This window comes from Triticum aestivum, chromosome 2D (assembly GCF_018294505.1).
Source record: "Triticum aestivum cultivar Chinese Spring chromosome 2D, IWGSC CS RefSeq v2.1, whole genome shotgun sequence".
NCBI lineage: Eukaryota > Viridiplantae > Streptophyta > Magnoliopsida > Poales > Poaceae > Triticum > Triticum aestivum.
The window spans coordinates 280330995-280346151 of NC_057799.1; the positions used below are offsets into that span (position 1 = coordinate 280330995).

Genomic DNA, 15157 nt, shown 5'->3' on the forward strand with positions numbered 1-15157 from the left:
AGATTGGATCTGACCGCTGGATCTGCGACCGTTCCGTCACGTCGCGGATCTCGAATTTATTTGGGCGCGTGTAGTTTGTGCTTCTACTATCTATACGACTTTCGTGTGATATATCCGACTCGTGGGGTTAGATTTGCGCATGAGGATGTGTGTTGAGCCGTTTGTTTTTTGGGCTGGATCCCGTAATGGAGATCTGAGCGAGTAATGGTCGCGAATTGCAGGTGTTCGGAAGAGGGGTAGGGCGAGATGGGGCTCGCGTTCGGGAAGCTCTTCAGCCGGCTCTTCGCCAAGAAGGAGATGCGGATCCTCATGGTCGGTCTTGATGCCGCCGGAAAGACCACCATCCTCTACAAGCTGAAGCTCGGCGAGATCGTTACCACTATCCCAACCATAGGTAAGATGTGCTTCTCATCTTGTTTACATGCTAGTCTTTCAGAACTATTTTTGGTGCAAAATTTTGGCCAATAGGGTCAAGGTATCTCTAGCCAATATTTTGGCTAACCAATAGTTGGGAAAAAATGTTAGGGCATGCCATGTAATTAATCAACCAACCAAAGAAAAGAGTTGATGTACCCCCTAAACTTTCACGGTTTGGCTACATCACCGCCTTAACTCTAAAATTGGTTATATAATCACCTCAAGTTTCCAAAACCGGGCAACACACCTGATCGCAGACCTCCAAGCTCGTTTTGAAGATGCTTTTTTTGTGTGTGGAAGTTTTATGGTTTGACCCACATAGCATGCGGACTAGGATTTATTGTTTAACTTATATTGGCACATCATCCTGGGAACCATATGGAGCTTGCTCTGCCTCATCCATTATAGCAGTGCCTTCCTGGAAAAGCTGCCTCGCAGTCCCTGCACATGTTAGGCGTAACATCTCTGCGGTGTAGTCTCGACGCCAAAGCTTGGCACCCGCACCATGCTGTTGGGAAGAGGTTCTCGGCTGTTGAGTAGGAGCAGTCTGTGCTATGAGGAGGAGAAGATGCTATGCAGGGGAGGAGTGTTATGAGATGATCCACTCGAGGAACGCGTACGTCAGCACCAGTGTGACCCGTTTGCTCTTCATCATTCTGTTGGTGTGCACCCACTTCTCGTTGTCCTTGTTTGCATTGTGCACCTACCTGCTTGCATCGGAGCAAGCTATGCTGCGCTAAGATCTCTTGCAGACCACGACACCACTACAAAGGGCTCACCTCCTACGGACCACGACACCGCTACTCGTAGCACCGGCTTGTCCTTCGTCGACTCAAACCCCTTCTCCCGTGTTGTTTTGGTGCCAGCCTGATTTGACTTACCTAGACTGATACAATGATTTGAGTGCGTGTGCTGGTGGCTCCTCTCACTTGTGTGCTTCGTTGACATTATTCAGCTTGATAGGGTGTCAGTTGATATGGGAGTTGGGGTACTGGGTTTTGCCGAGCGCGGTGGCTGGCGGCTGTGTGATGAAGGGAAATGTCTTGGCAGTGTCAAGATGTAGTGGTTTGTCTTGGCGGGGAGCGATGTCGAAGGGCCTCTTGCCTCCTCTTCCTGTGTTTGGTTAGCAACGTTGGCCGCTAGTATTGTGACACATAACTAGCTTAGCTAAGTAGCCATGGCTTCTCATCGTGAGGACGCATAAGAAGCCAACATTGACATCGGGGGCCATGATGCTCTTGCCATACCTGAGCCAGTGCCACGTCCACCCAATGTTGTTTCTCGTCGTAAGTATGCATAAGAAGTCGGTTGCGTTGTTTCTCAATGCAAGGATGCATAAGGAGTCATTGTCGGCAGTAGGGCACATTCTGCTCCTGCCATACCTGAGCCAGTGCCATGTCCACCAAATGTTGTAGTTCGCCAAGGGCTTTGTGTACCACTGCGCTGGCCCCACGTCGCCGTTCGCCTCAATGTATGTAAAGAGCTTGAGCGGAGCTTTGTTAGTGCTGATGGCGCGGTGGGTGCGCCTCGACCGTGGTGGATGCTATGCTATGGTCAGCAAGGTCATGGTGCAGCACGATGGTGGTGTGACACCAAGATCGACAAGAGCATCTCTAGACAATCCCCTATTTTTTAATTCCCCATCCTTTAATTCCTCATTTTTTAGGGAATTGAACTTTTGTCTGTCTAGCCCCACCCTCAAGACTTGACCCTGCAAATGCATGCGAATTTTTCAAACACAAATTTGAACTACTTCATTGCATAGTTAAACAACAGTACCACATCAACATCATACATAGCATAGTTAAACAGTCATTACCTACTACACCACTACGTTGACATCAAACTAACTAACTAACTATATATATATATATAATTTTATCTACCACCGGTGGTAGTTACCACCATTTGAGTTTTATATGTTCTAAGTAGTATTTATCAAATCGAAGAGTATGTACGCGTAGTATGTAGTGTATAAGAATATTTAGGTAGTATATATACTACTTTTTAGGTAGTATGAATTGTATTTTGAGTATGCTCTTTTTTACGTACAAATATATACGTATTTCACAAATATAATAAAACTATGAGCCAACTTACAATTTTTTAATGTAACTCACTTTGAAATATGTTATATATAATATATGAACATACTTGATAAAGTAGTATATATAATACCACATGGTAGTATATAAGCATGTGGGGTAAGTACCCCCAGGTGGTAGGATGTATTTTCCCTATATATATATATGTATATGTATACACACACACGCACACACACACACACACTAGCAAAAATGCCTGTGGGTTGCAACGGGTGATAAATCTTCATATGCCTCCCTCTAGCCCATAATACCTTAACCTCATTTGGTGATTAGTTCTCTTCCGGGCATGTGCGAGGAGGGCTTTTGCACTTGGCGATTGTTTCTACGAGCTAACACGCCCTCACGTCCAATGAAATGCACAAGATATGCTGATGTTTTCCATTTAATTATTTTTTGAAACGAGGCAAAAGACTTGCCATTTTCATTGATTAAGAAGAAGAGAATTGCCCGGTTAATTGACGGAAAACCGGGCTAAAACCGACACAACACAACCCACATGACGTGAGCACCACCGGCCAACCTGGCCACCGACATGGAACAAAAGCCACGACGGCACATGCCAACAGATGGCCACACGCGCAAGCAATGGACAGCTCCGACTTCGACGCCGAACAACGCAAGGGAAATATGCAGGACTTGCGCCGACCGTGCCCACCGCAAACGACCGTCGAATGCCTGTCACCGTCACCACCTGGACTCGCTCCAACGCAGCTCCGACTTCAAAGCAACCAACAACCATGGAAGAGCACCTCGGACACGCCGGGAAGAACCGACTACCGAAGACCACGCCGCGACCCAAGCTCCACTCGACGCCATCATCGTTGCCAAACTGAAACCAGCGCCCCGCCTCAGCAAACCGCGCGGCGAAGATGCCGCCCTCCACGGCGAAGATGCCGTCATCCACCAGTCTCCCAGTCGTAGCCTGCTCTGAGACGATGCCCCCAAGGAGGAGAAAGACGCGAAGACGCCTCCATCGCCCGATCCAGCGGATCTGAAGTTTCCCTCCAGAGCCAAAGCCGTGGGGAGGAGGAGCGCACCTCCACGACGACGCTTTCAAGAAAGATCGCGGCACCCGCGAGCGCCGCCGTCCCTGGCTCCGGTGGAGACCGGAGCAAGGATTTCTCCCGGAGATGTGCTGACCGCACGCCACCACCGACCGCCGCCAACCAGTCACCACCCCTGCCGAGGCCGATCTCACTCTGGCCACGGGATCCCACGATCCACCGCGACCAGACACGCACCGCCCCCTGGCCGTAGCCGCCAACCACCACCGCAACACCGCCGCGATCACCACCACCGCAGCAACCACTGCTGCATCGCAAGGAGCAGCAACCAGAATGGAGCACCAGCGCGCCAGATCCAGATCGAGCCGCTCGAGCGAAGCAGCTGAGCAGGAGCAGGCCCTCCACCCGCAGCACACCTCACACCCCGGGGACGTCACGGCCGCCACACCCAGCCAGTCGCCGCGTCCGACGCGCGCCAGCCGCCGCCGCGCCGGCTGCCGGTCCGCGCTCCACGCGTGCATCCGGAGTTGCCGCGGGCACGCACGCCATCCGCGCACGCCGTCCACGTCCAGGTCGCGTCTGGAGCTCGGACCAAGGCCGCCACCCCGGCGCCCCACCTTCCGCCCGCAGCCAACGAGAAGCTCCGAGCGAAGCCACCAGCCGACTCCACCTCGTCCCCCAGCCCCCACCGACCGGATTTGGGAGAGAAACGCCACGAGACGCCGACCAGATCCGCCACGAACCCGCACCATCCCGCGCCCGGGCGTCCTTCGACGAGCCGCCACAGGGAGCGGGGACTGGCCAGCAGGGCCGCCACGATGACTCGGGCCAGAGCTATCGCGCGAAGGGGGCAGAGCAGCAGGAGACGAGGGGCGCGACGAGACGAGGTCTGCCGCCCCCAGACCGTCGGGACGCCGCGCGGCAGGGCCCCCCCGCCGCCGTCAACCGCGCGGGCTTTGCCCGCCGGCGTCCTCCGGCGGCGGCGCGGGGAAGGGAGGGAGAAGGGGGTGGCGGCGGCGCGGGGAAGGGAGGGAGAAGGGGGTGGCGGCGGGGCGAGCTAGGTCGCCCCCGAGTTGCCAGGGCGTGGCGACGCGGGGGAGCTCTGTATCTTTTTTAGTTTTCCGTTTTCCATTTAATTATGGTAACACATATGTTTAATAATTAGCCCAGGTGCCCTTCCTCGAATATTTCTGTATGTGGGTGTAGAGAGGCCACCAATTATAACCTTTTAATAATTAGCCCAAGTCCTGCCGATTTATTCAAAACCCATCAACATGTCTCTTTGCATTTTTTCTGGATCAAACATATTTAAATGAGTCCAGGAAAATATGCACACTTCAAATATTCTGTGCAAGCCCTCTGTGCTTTTCTGTTTGTTTTGTCAAATGAAAAAAAAAGAGAATAACAGAGGAAGAGAGGGCCACCAGCAGGCCGGCCCATTTGCACAAAAGGCCAGGCATCTTCTTCATCCCCTTTTGCCAGGGCGACGCGCCTCCAGATCCAGCGACATGCGCCACCGGCCGCTGCCTCAGGCGCCCCTCAGCCTCGCCGCACCACCCTGCTACCTCCTCTCCTTCCTTTCCTCTACCGCTGGCGCCTCCTTGTTTCATCGATTTATTTGCCATTGATTCTCGCGTACCTTCCTTATTATCTCCTCAACCAAGCGTATATAAATTACAAGAATTTGATGCAATGAGGCAAGTTGAGACTAGTTTTTGGCTGATTTCTCATATTTTGTACCAAGCACTTTAACTAATTTATTGAATATGTACGCACATTCAGACTCAGCTGAATCAGGAATGCAAGTTCCTGGCTGCATGCATGGGCGGCGGTCCAGGCTATGCAAGCCCGGTGCAATGATTAAGTTGGCTAACCGGTCAAGCTTTGTTGGGCTCTTTTTTCTGTCGACATGAGTTTGAATCTGGGCAGGCATGAAACGTTTTTATCTGTTTGCTTACATGAAACCCAAACGACCGAGTGAAAAGAAAAGTTGAAACACGTCCGCCTTCTGGAGCGTGAGTGCAGGCCCAGGTTGAGGCCCAACCGAGCTATGTACATAGGCGGACTCAGCCCAACTGAGCGGAAGAAGCCAAAATAGGTCCTCGAATTGGTACCTCCTCGCATATATAGATTAAATATAAAATCACCTAAACGGGGCGAAACTAAGAATATCACCTTGCTTTATTAGTAGGTATAGGTATAGATATAGATATAGATATAACGTAAACTAAATAGAACTAGATACTAGATATATAAAGAGGAGCTCTACACGGAGAATTCCAAGAAGTCGGACTTAGAGTAGATAGGGATCACCCCCTGCCCCCGTCGCAGTGGTTGGCCCCTTGGTCGCTGGCAGTGGGCTGACTCCACCACATCCAGTTGTCCTCGTTGGCGAGGCGGGCTCGCGACACTCGTGCTCGATCGTGCATGTGGTTTCCACGGACACAAAGAACACATGATTCTCATCGACGATTCGTGGGTCCTCGAGTAGTGTGGCCACCGAGGCGGCATCAACATGCTAGGTAGCGTGGTGCTCCTTGGCCCAAGAGGTGTACCTAACAGGAGGTGTGATGGTGGCCATGGCGTCATCGAGGAAGTTAAGCTTCACGCGGCTCCTGAATAACTGGAGCACGAAGGCGTCCTAGGCGCATGCCAGGCCACACCAATGTTGCCGTGACCCTGGTATGGATCTCCGTCACCCACTTGCCCTACATCTGGAGCCTAATGACGCGGTCCTTTTGTGGCAGCTGCTGCGACAGGGAAGAAGGCCTGAGACAGGGATAGGAGAACGAGGTAGGAATCGGCAAGCTGTGCGGGGGCTCGGCGATTGGGAAGACGGCTCGGGATGGCACTGGCAGATCGAGGGACGTTGGCAACATTGGAGGAGGCGGCGTGGGGAGATCGAGGTGGTCCATTAATTGGTGTCGTGCTGTTGGCCGCCATGCCATGAATGCAAGACTGGAGTGGCCTCCCCATTTTTAATGAGAAGTGCTCTTCTCATAGCAAAAATGGGCTAGAGGGAAACGTTTTGGGGATGAAAAGCTAATTCTTGGGGAGCTAAAGGAAATCGGGGATGGGCAAGATGGTTGTTAATTCCCCAAAATGGAAGTTTCTGCCATATTTAACTCTTGGGGAATGGGCTAGAGATGCTCTAATATTGGCATGGCACACTTGGTGGAAAGCTTGTCGGCATCAATGATCATGTGCAGCGTGTTCACATCAGCAAAACCGGCTTCCAAAACAGGTTATTTTGGTCTAGGCGGTGTTCTGTTTGATATTGGGAACTTGAGGGATTATGTAACGGTTTTATATTCGGAGGGGGTGATGTAGCTGAAATTTGTGACAGTTTAGGTGGGCATATACACTTCATTCTTAACTGAACATATTTGTTTTTTTCATTGTATATAGAAGGTTATTAGTTGAACTGTGAGGATCTGATGGATCAATAGTGTGGAAACCTGAATTCTAAGCGGTAGAGCCTATTTTACTTGATGCTTAAAAATATGTTACTGTTTTTTGAGGCATCCCTACCTGGAAAGGTTGTACGATTGAGGTGGCCAATTGTTGGAACAGCCTATCGCTGCTCTACTTCAAGCGCATGCTATAAAAGTTACTCCCTCCGTCCCAAAATAAGTGTTGTGGCATTAGTTCAAGTTATAACAAATTTGAACTAAATCCATGGCACTTACTTTGGGAAGGAGGGAGTACATCTCAATCTCAAATTCTTAAATTGATAACGAAGTTGCAAACTCGTAGTACTTCGTCTGTATTCTTCCTGCTTGAACTATTGTTACGCCCATCAGAATTGTCACCTCTTCTTCAAGTCTTGATGCGGTTGATGAATTCAGTGGTATGTGTTGTCTCTTGATAACTATGGCAGTTTATGTAATGGAAGTTAATTTAGAAGGCAGAATCATTAAATGCTTGCTTGAATAATAGGATGTAGGAAAAGATTGCCTGTAATGGGCCCTGAAGCCAACATTACTTGTGGCCTCTGCAATGATATAACTGACAGAACATATAGTTACACAGGCTGATATCAACAAAAAGTGGAAAAAATGCTTTGAACACTTGGTTCTTATTGAACAGCCTCTACTTAAGCTTGAACCATGACATGGTAACAGAACATGGTAACAATGTTTCCTTTAAAATGCAGGGTTCAATGTTGAAACTGTCGAGTACAAGAACATTAGCTTCACTGTTTGGGATGTTGGGGGTCAGGACAAGGTATGACCTGCTGCAGTGTTATGTGTATTGTAAATTCAGTGTTTTCCTTACCTTAATCTTCCTGCAAATTATTACATTTCATTTAAGTTGATGCTTTGTGCTTGTAAGAACAGATCAGACCTCTCTGGAGGCATTACTTCCAGAACACGCAGGGTCTTATCTTTGTTGTGGACAGCAATGATAGGGACCGTGTTGTTGAAGCCAGAGATGAGCTCCACAGGATGCTGAATGAGGTACATTTGTGCTGGATTACTCTTATCATGCTATCCATTCAATATAGCAACCAATTGGTGAGCTTGATTAACATAATCATTGTTTGAACTATCATAATTTAACACACTAATGTGAGAAGAAGCAATTATTTTGACAGGACGTTCATATGAGACCACTTACTGTTTATTACGTTTAACCCCTTTTTTGGGAAAAATTATCTCTAGGAAGTGGCCTGTTAATGCAGTTTTTGTTGTCTATTAGCTAGTACAGAGTTACTGTAGTATATGGTTTTGCTGCACCTGTTCTAGCATACATACATCTAAGTAACTTTTAATTTGTGTAGTTGGGAAGCGATATTTTGTTCAACTGCATTATATGATAGTCATTATTGATGACAGGATGAGTTGCGCGATTCTGTGTTGCTTGTCTTTGCCAACAAGCAAGATCTTCCAAATGCTATGAATGCTGCTGAAATTACTGATAAGCTTGGATTACATTCCCTTCGTCAACGTCACTGGTAAGCAAGGCCTACTTGTTTTTCTTGCTTATCTTTTGCAGTGGAATAAGTTTTGGAATCCACCCACATCCGTAGCAGATCCCGTAAAGCACCATCCGTAGAAAACAGTATACAGGCCCCTAAAACAAATTTACGGTACCGTGAGGCATCGGGTGGAACAGATCCTGTAAACCCATACCGTAAACGTTTTTTGTTTTTGTTTTTTCTCCTCGTGCTTCTTCTTCCCCGGGACGGAAGCATGCACAAACTCGAACTCCGGCCGGCCAGAACGGTGCTGCTCCGGCCTGCCGCCTGATGCGGCACGCTCCGGTGACGCTCCGGCGACGTTCCAGCGCGCCGCATGTTCCGGTGATGCTTCGGCCGGCTGCCGACGAGCTCCTCCGCCTGCTCGCTGCTCATGCACGGTGTCGCGAGGCCCCAGCTCCGACGTTGACCGGCTTTACAGGATCCTCCAAAAACGGCTGAAATCCTCCATATATGACGGATGGGAGCTCGAATATACGGGAGCCTGCAAATTTTTTTTACGTGATATGCTATTTTACCTTTTTTCAGCTTGTACCGTAAAAACGAAGGTTTGACCGCTTTTACAGGATCTGGTAGAGATGCTCTAAGCCACTCATGCTCTTCATTTCAACAGGTACATCCAGAGCACATGTGCTACATCCGGTGAGGGTCTGTATGAGGGCCTGGACTGGCTATCTAGTAACATTGCCAGCAAGGTATTTATCACTCTATACTCAGTTCTACGAATCTCTTCGTTCTGCTACAAAATTGTAGTTCACACCCTGATTTGATTGACATGTGTTTTGGTGCCTGTAGGCTTGAGGCTTGGAATTTTGACTGCGGAGCTGGCTAGTAGCTGTGGATCTGTTATGTGCCTTTCGCAAGCTCAGTGTTTTTGTAATGATGTCCCAGTTAAATGCTTCCTTATGGATGCTCTTTCTACTTGTTGATACTTTGCACAATGATTTCAAATATCATACGTTTTTGACTAGTTATCATGTCCACTTAGTTATATAAATGAGGCCAAAATATTATTTCTTTGATATGATGAGCAGCAATTAAATTTTTTTTGAACTGATGAGCAGCAATTTATTGTATTGACGTTAGGCTTGGTTTCTTGGAAAATATGGGTGACTTGTATCCCTTTGTTTTTTGACATCCGTGACTTGAATCCTTTCACACTCCTTTTCATGTCATTTAACACTGGTAGCCTGGATGATTGGCAGGACCTTTCACACGTCGTTATTATATGGACATGCACTTATACGTGGTTGCCCAATCTAACCTCCCAATCAAACACAATAAGGGTCACGTAAATGGCGATCCCTGGCGATGTGCACTGTCTTTTACTGTGTCGAGGTGAAAATAAAATAGCACAGAGAGAAACGGATGCCCAGGCCCAGCCCCCGCTCCCCAACCTTATCTCCCCGATTCCTCTCCCTTGTCAGTTGCCGCCGCTGCCACTCAACGGCTGCCTCCCCCACAGCCGCCACCACCTTCTCTTCTCTCCTCTCCTTACCTTCTCCCCACCACCGTCGACCTCATCCCCTCTCCCCTGCCGTGAGCTCTCGTCCCGAGCAAGCCGCACGAGGACGAGCACAACTCGGACGAGGTTGCCGTGGGAGGCCATGGGTGAGAGGAAGGAGCCGTTGTCAGTTCCGCATCCTCGCCCGCGACACCAAGTCTCGTTGCGCCTCCAGTCCTAGCACATGGTCGCGCTAATCCCGCCCCACGATGTCCTCGATCCGAAGCTCGCGTAGGATGGGGACAAGCTGGGGATGGAGAGAAACGAACGAGGAGGTCGAGCAGTCTGTGGTGTCGCCGCAGTCGTCCTCATCCCTCGTGCGTGCTGCCGGAGAGACGATCCGCCGGAAGCTCGACTATATGTGCCCGCATCTCTTTCCTTCCTTTCCTCCGCATGTCATTTTTTGTGTCATTCTCCTCCCTTTTTTCAGAAAATGCTCTTGGAGTTGCAGCCTTTTAGGGAAGAGACTCTTCAAGAGGTGATCTATTTTACGCAAAGCTTTCCATGAACCAATTCATCTTTCTTGAGTGTTCAATAGGTATGGCTTCATTGCCCTGTCGGTGCTATTTTTGTTTGATTTGTCATGAATGATTTGAGATTGATGTGATGCTATGCAAGTCTGGAGTGTTAGACCGAGTCACATATATATAGTTTCTGGTGCTAATTTCTTGCATAATTGCATTGCTCTGTAGATTCTCTCTTGCCATTTGATACAACCATCACCACGACATTATTTGTTTGTCATGAGCTTCGACATAATTAATTAATTTTACAACTTATACATTTGTACTGTACATCCTAATTGGTAATTAGCCATGCATTTTGAGGTTATGAAAGTTGAACAATATCTCAATTTTTTAGCTGCATGAAATTTTAGGTTACATTTTTCAGATTTTTTACTAAAAAAAGGATGAAATAAGATGAGAGATGTATTTAGATCTCAAGGAAAAATATTACAGATGTTGCGTGCGTATCCAAATCACAAAAAAATTCTGATTCTATCGGATCTGATGTCTAAGTTGTTGAATTTTTATTTGATAAGAGTACAACAATAATGTAAGAAGGTTTATGCCCTGCACGGTGGACATAAAAAACCAATAGAATCACAACACTTTTATGTTTGAATTTGTTGGTACATGTAATCTAACTTACAGTTAAGGAGCTTGTGTGATGCAACCAAAAAAATCATGTAACCTCATCTTACATGGGAGCTATCTACTTGTGCAGATAACTAGATATTGTTCTTTTTATCACTATTATGGGTTTATGGTCAAATCACCTCTCTTTATTGTCTTGCCTTTTGTAGTGCTTTTGGTTAGAAGCTGCAAAATGGAAATGTGTTGGAGCTATTGACAATTTGACATCACTCAATATCTGTTCAGATATACTCAATATCTGTTCAGATATATATTTGCCTAGCCCAGGGATATTGAATGCAACATTTGGTTGAAGCTTTTGAAAGAATGGGCATACCAGTGATCCTTTTCTTGATTCTCTAAAGCATATTGTTTGGTGAGTAAAAAGTAAACATAGAAACTCCCATGTTTACTGTATTCACATTCAGTTATCCTTATTCAGAATGTCTGAATGTTATTTAATTTTGCAGATTGAGCTAGACTTGGAACGTGTCACCAAACCTGAGATCTAGAACATGTTGCTCCTAGAAGGGCCCAAATATAATCAAAATAAACATGTAGGTTTTTAGTGTTGCTGCTGTATTGTTCTGCTAGATGTTTGATGTGTGTTGCTGCGAGTTTGTGGATTGCGGGCTTCTTGGTGATGTGTGCCTGCTCGAATGGGGTGCATTGGTGGTCTGTGTGGTGGATGCAGCCATTGCTTCATGTTTGTTTTTGTATCATGATGTTCTCTTTTTGGGTGGCTTAGGTGTTGTTTAGGCTGTTGTTTCTTTGTTGGGGTAGATTTTTCAGAAATTGTTTGGTGGTGGTGGCCCTGTTGTATGTAGACCGACTATCGTGGCTTACTGGCTTGCGTTCCAGTTGCCACTGCTCAACAAGGAGAAGAATGGTAGTCCACCACGTACACGTAAATGCCTCATGCGTGGCTCTTTCAATGCATTGCTGCTCTCATCGCATTTTATATCATTCTCTGTGCTCACAGTATGCAGGAGATTCTTCCTGTCATCATGGGGCTTGAGAGAGAGGAAGGGATACATGTCGGCCTCTATGCGCATTGCGCACAAGGGTTGCTGGTCAGAATTAGTGTTTATGGGAGTCCATTCATCTGATTTTCAACAAAAGTAATTATGAGATACTCTGAGTAATGAGCTTAAATTCAATCTTTGATTTCCCTATTTCATCTGTAAAATGTTTATATTAGCTATTAGAAGTGGGTGCTGTTTATTTCATGCCTTATTTACCGTGTTCTGTCCAACTCTTTCTTTTGAGTTGGAGAAGTGAAAGGAACTAAAGAAGAAAATGGTAATTCTTGGGTCGATCTGCTATGCTTTTGTATTTGAGAGTGGCTGATAGAATCTTAGGTAGGATATAGCTACTGATTGGATGCATAAGAGAACTTTCATACTCGGTACTACATACTTTCTCCAGTTTGAATAAGTTATCTGAACAATACAATAGCTGAAATATTTGCTTGTATGTTTCTCTTTCAGGTTAGAGAGGAAGATTTTGATGTGAATTTCTGGATAAAATCCCTGATTTCTCTTACTTGGACTCAGATCACCATATGCTGAATCGGATTTCTTTAACAAGGTACTTAATGGGACACCTCGTTATTTTAGATCCTTTAACACTTGTATGTGGGTGTGCATACTTTTCAGGTTACAACTACCAGTATTTGTTTATTTTTATGACTTAATCTGTTTGTGTCATTAGAGAGTGAAATATTCTTTACTTCCCATTGTTATGTTGTGTTTTATTCTCCTAACTGATATACCATGTCTGGCTATGTACTAAGAGGTAGAACAATTTTATCTAGAGGAGCTGTGCATTCACAGGTTCTATTTTTCTTTACTCATGTCCCTGGATTTATATGTCAGTATGTAACAAAAGATCTAAATGAGTGGCGAAGCCATAATATTTTGCGGTTGACGAAGCACTTTTAAATTGCTTCCCCACAAACGGATCGAAGGTCCAAAGCCACGGGTCCTTCCCTTTGTGAATTTGTTATGCTTTTGGGTGTAGCCATACTATTTCGGGTGCGGGCATGTAACAAATTCAGTAAGATTGATTTATGTGTACATAGGTTCTGCTATAGTTCTGTAAGATCAATATATTTTCTCACAAAGAAAATTCCAGGTTTGAAAAAAGGCAAGTGGAAAATTGTCACCACTTCAGCAACTGCCGTGTATGTTTTCTCAGAAAGAAACTTTAAGGAGGAGGATGTAGGAACTATTTGAACCTGCTTGTACGATAATGGCTTTTCTTGCCATTTTGATCCTGCTACCTGAACTGTATGTCACTGCTTGCCAGATTGATCATTGCGGATGAGATGGACTACTTAATAACACGAGACCGGGCTGTGCTACATGACGTTTTCATGCTTACCAACCACCAGTTCTCAAGATGCATACTAATAGGTTCGTTCTCTGCGATACTCACACCTACACTGTACACTTTTAACTCTCTAGAAAAGAAAAGGAAAACAATCTTACTCGACATTTTGTACTGTTTTGCTAATTGATAGCCCATTATGTTTTTCAGGAATTGTAAATGCCATAGACCCAACAGATCGCTTTCTACCAAAGCTTCAATCATTAAATTGTAAGCATTCTTGCTATATTTGCTGTAGTGAAAATTGAAGGCGTCTCTAGAACAGGAAAATGAGTCTGCCTTTTGTTCCCGACACTCCTTCATATCTTGTGTTCTGCATTCTTGCGTCTCACTATGGGAGCAATATTTAGTCAATCCAGCAATTAGTGAACATAGCATTGCGTGCATTTTTAAGTAAACCCAATTTCACAAAGATTTTCTTCTGTTCCATTGTTAGCACTACCCATGTTACAGAAATGATCGGAAAGTTAGCTATCATGATAGTATCTGTGCTCTTTTGTTCTCTTTTTCTTTGGTCAGAGGTGATTTGGGTGTGCCCTCATGATCTCTTTGTTCTGCCCAAAAAGCAGTATTTCTGATGGCTTGGACAGTTTCTGTCAATAATTTTGTGCATCTATGGTTGCAGGAGGATGAATTTTATGTTCCCATGAAATTAACCTTTTCCTTCTTTGTTAGTTATCATCTTCCATGAATATTTGTTCCATCTATATGTTCTGCTAGCTGAAATTGATCATGTCAGAAAACTGCCTTTACTGCATCACAAGTTCTATCATTCTGATAGATTGTTAAAATATTTCATCGGCTTGCTTCAAATTAACTATGTTTATCATAATTTGTTCATGCCTGACAGGTTTTCTTTCTTCGCAGCTGGTCTGATAAGTGAAAATACAACAGTACTTTATTATTTACAGGTAACTGATAATATGTACATTCTAATTTTCTTCTATACTCCAGTGCCCTGATACGTCTCCAACGTATCTATAATTTTTGATTGCTCCATGCTATATTATATTTTGTTTTGTACATTATTGGGCTTTATTATACACTTTTATATTATTTTTCGGACTAACCTATTAACCGGAGGCCCAGCCCAGAATTGCTGTTTTTTGCCTATTTCAGAGTTTTGCAGAAAAAGAATATCAAACGGAGTCCAAACGGAATGAAACCTTCGGGAACGTGATTTTCGGAACGAACGTGATCCAGAGGACTTGGACCCTACATCAAGACATCAACCAGGAAGCCACGAGGTAGGGGGGCGTGCCTACCCCCCCGGCGCGCCCTCCACCCTCGTGGGCCCCATGTTGCTCCACCGACGTACTTCTTCCTTCTATATATACCTACGTACCCCCAAACTACCAGATACGGAGCCAAAAACCTAATTCCACCGCCGCAACCTTCTGTACCCGTAAGATCCCATCTTGGGGCCTGTTCCGGAGCTCCGCTGGAGGGGCATCGATCATAGAGGGCTTCTACATCAACACCATAGCCTCTCCGATGATGTGTAGGTAGTTTATCTCAGACCTTCGGGTCCATAGTTATTAGCTATACGACTTCTTCTCTCTTTTTGGATCTCAATACAATGTTCTCCCCCTCCCTCGTGGAGATCTATTCGATGTAAT

The 15157-nt window shown here is 46.0% G+C and overlaps 2 protein-coding genes across 2 annotated transcripts in view; both read left to right on the forward strand.

Moving 5' to 3' along the window:
* The window catches only part of LOC123052765 (ADP-ribosylation factor 1), a gene marked incomplete in the record, with an annotated part of 9852 nt that extends 323 nt beyond the window's left edge, over window positions 1-9529 (forward strand). The window contains 7 exon segments of the mRNA XM_044476100.1: window positions 1-147; window positions 222-394; window positions 7683-7753; window positions 7867-7986; window positions 8365-8483; window positions 9121-9202; window positions 9303-9529. Of these exon segments, the coding sequence (XP_044332035.1) occupies window positions 247-394; window positions 7683-7753; window positions 7867-7986; window positions 8365-8483; window positions 9121-9202; window positions 9303-9308 (546 nt within the window).
* Window positions 9530-11852: 2323 nt separating this feature from the next.
* On the forward strand, window positions 11853-14736 carry LOC123052766 (cell division control protein 6 homolog). Its single transcript, XM_044476101.1, has 5 exons — window positions 11853-12268; window positions 12638-12737; window positions 13458-13564; window positions 13689-13748; window positions 14406-14736. Exons 2-5 carry the CDS (start codon window positions 12712-12714, stop codon window positions 14498-14500), a joined length of 288 nt encoding a protein of 95 aa, XP_044332036.1. The 5' UTR covers window positions 11853-12268; window positions 12638-12711; the 3' UTR covers window positions 14501-14736.
* The last annotated feature ends 421 nt before the right edge of the window (window positions 14737-15157 follow it).

What these genes read in the sequence shown, in the direction of transcription:
- LOC123052766 (XM_044476101.1), top strand. Translation starts at nt 12,712, where the DNA reads ATGCTGAATCGGATTTCTTTAACAAG. An exon ending in CTCAAGATGCATACTAATAG is followed by an intron (nt 13,565 to 13,688) that starts GTTCGTTCTCTG and finishes TATGTTTTTCAG; the next exon opens with GAATTGTAAATGCCATAGAC. An exon ending in AAAGCTTCAATCATTAAATT is followed by an intron (nt 13,749 to 14,405) that starts GTAAGCATTCTT and finishes CTTTCTTCGCAG; the next exon opens with CTGGTCTGATAAGTGAAAAT.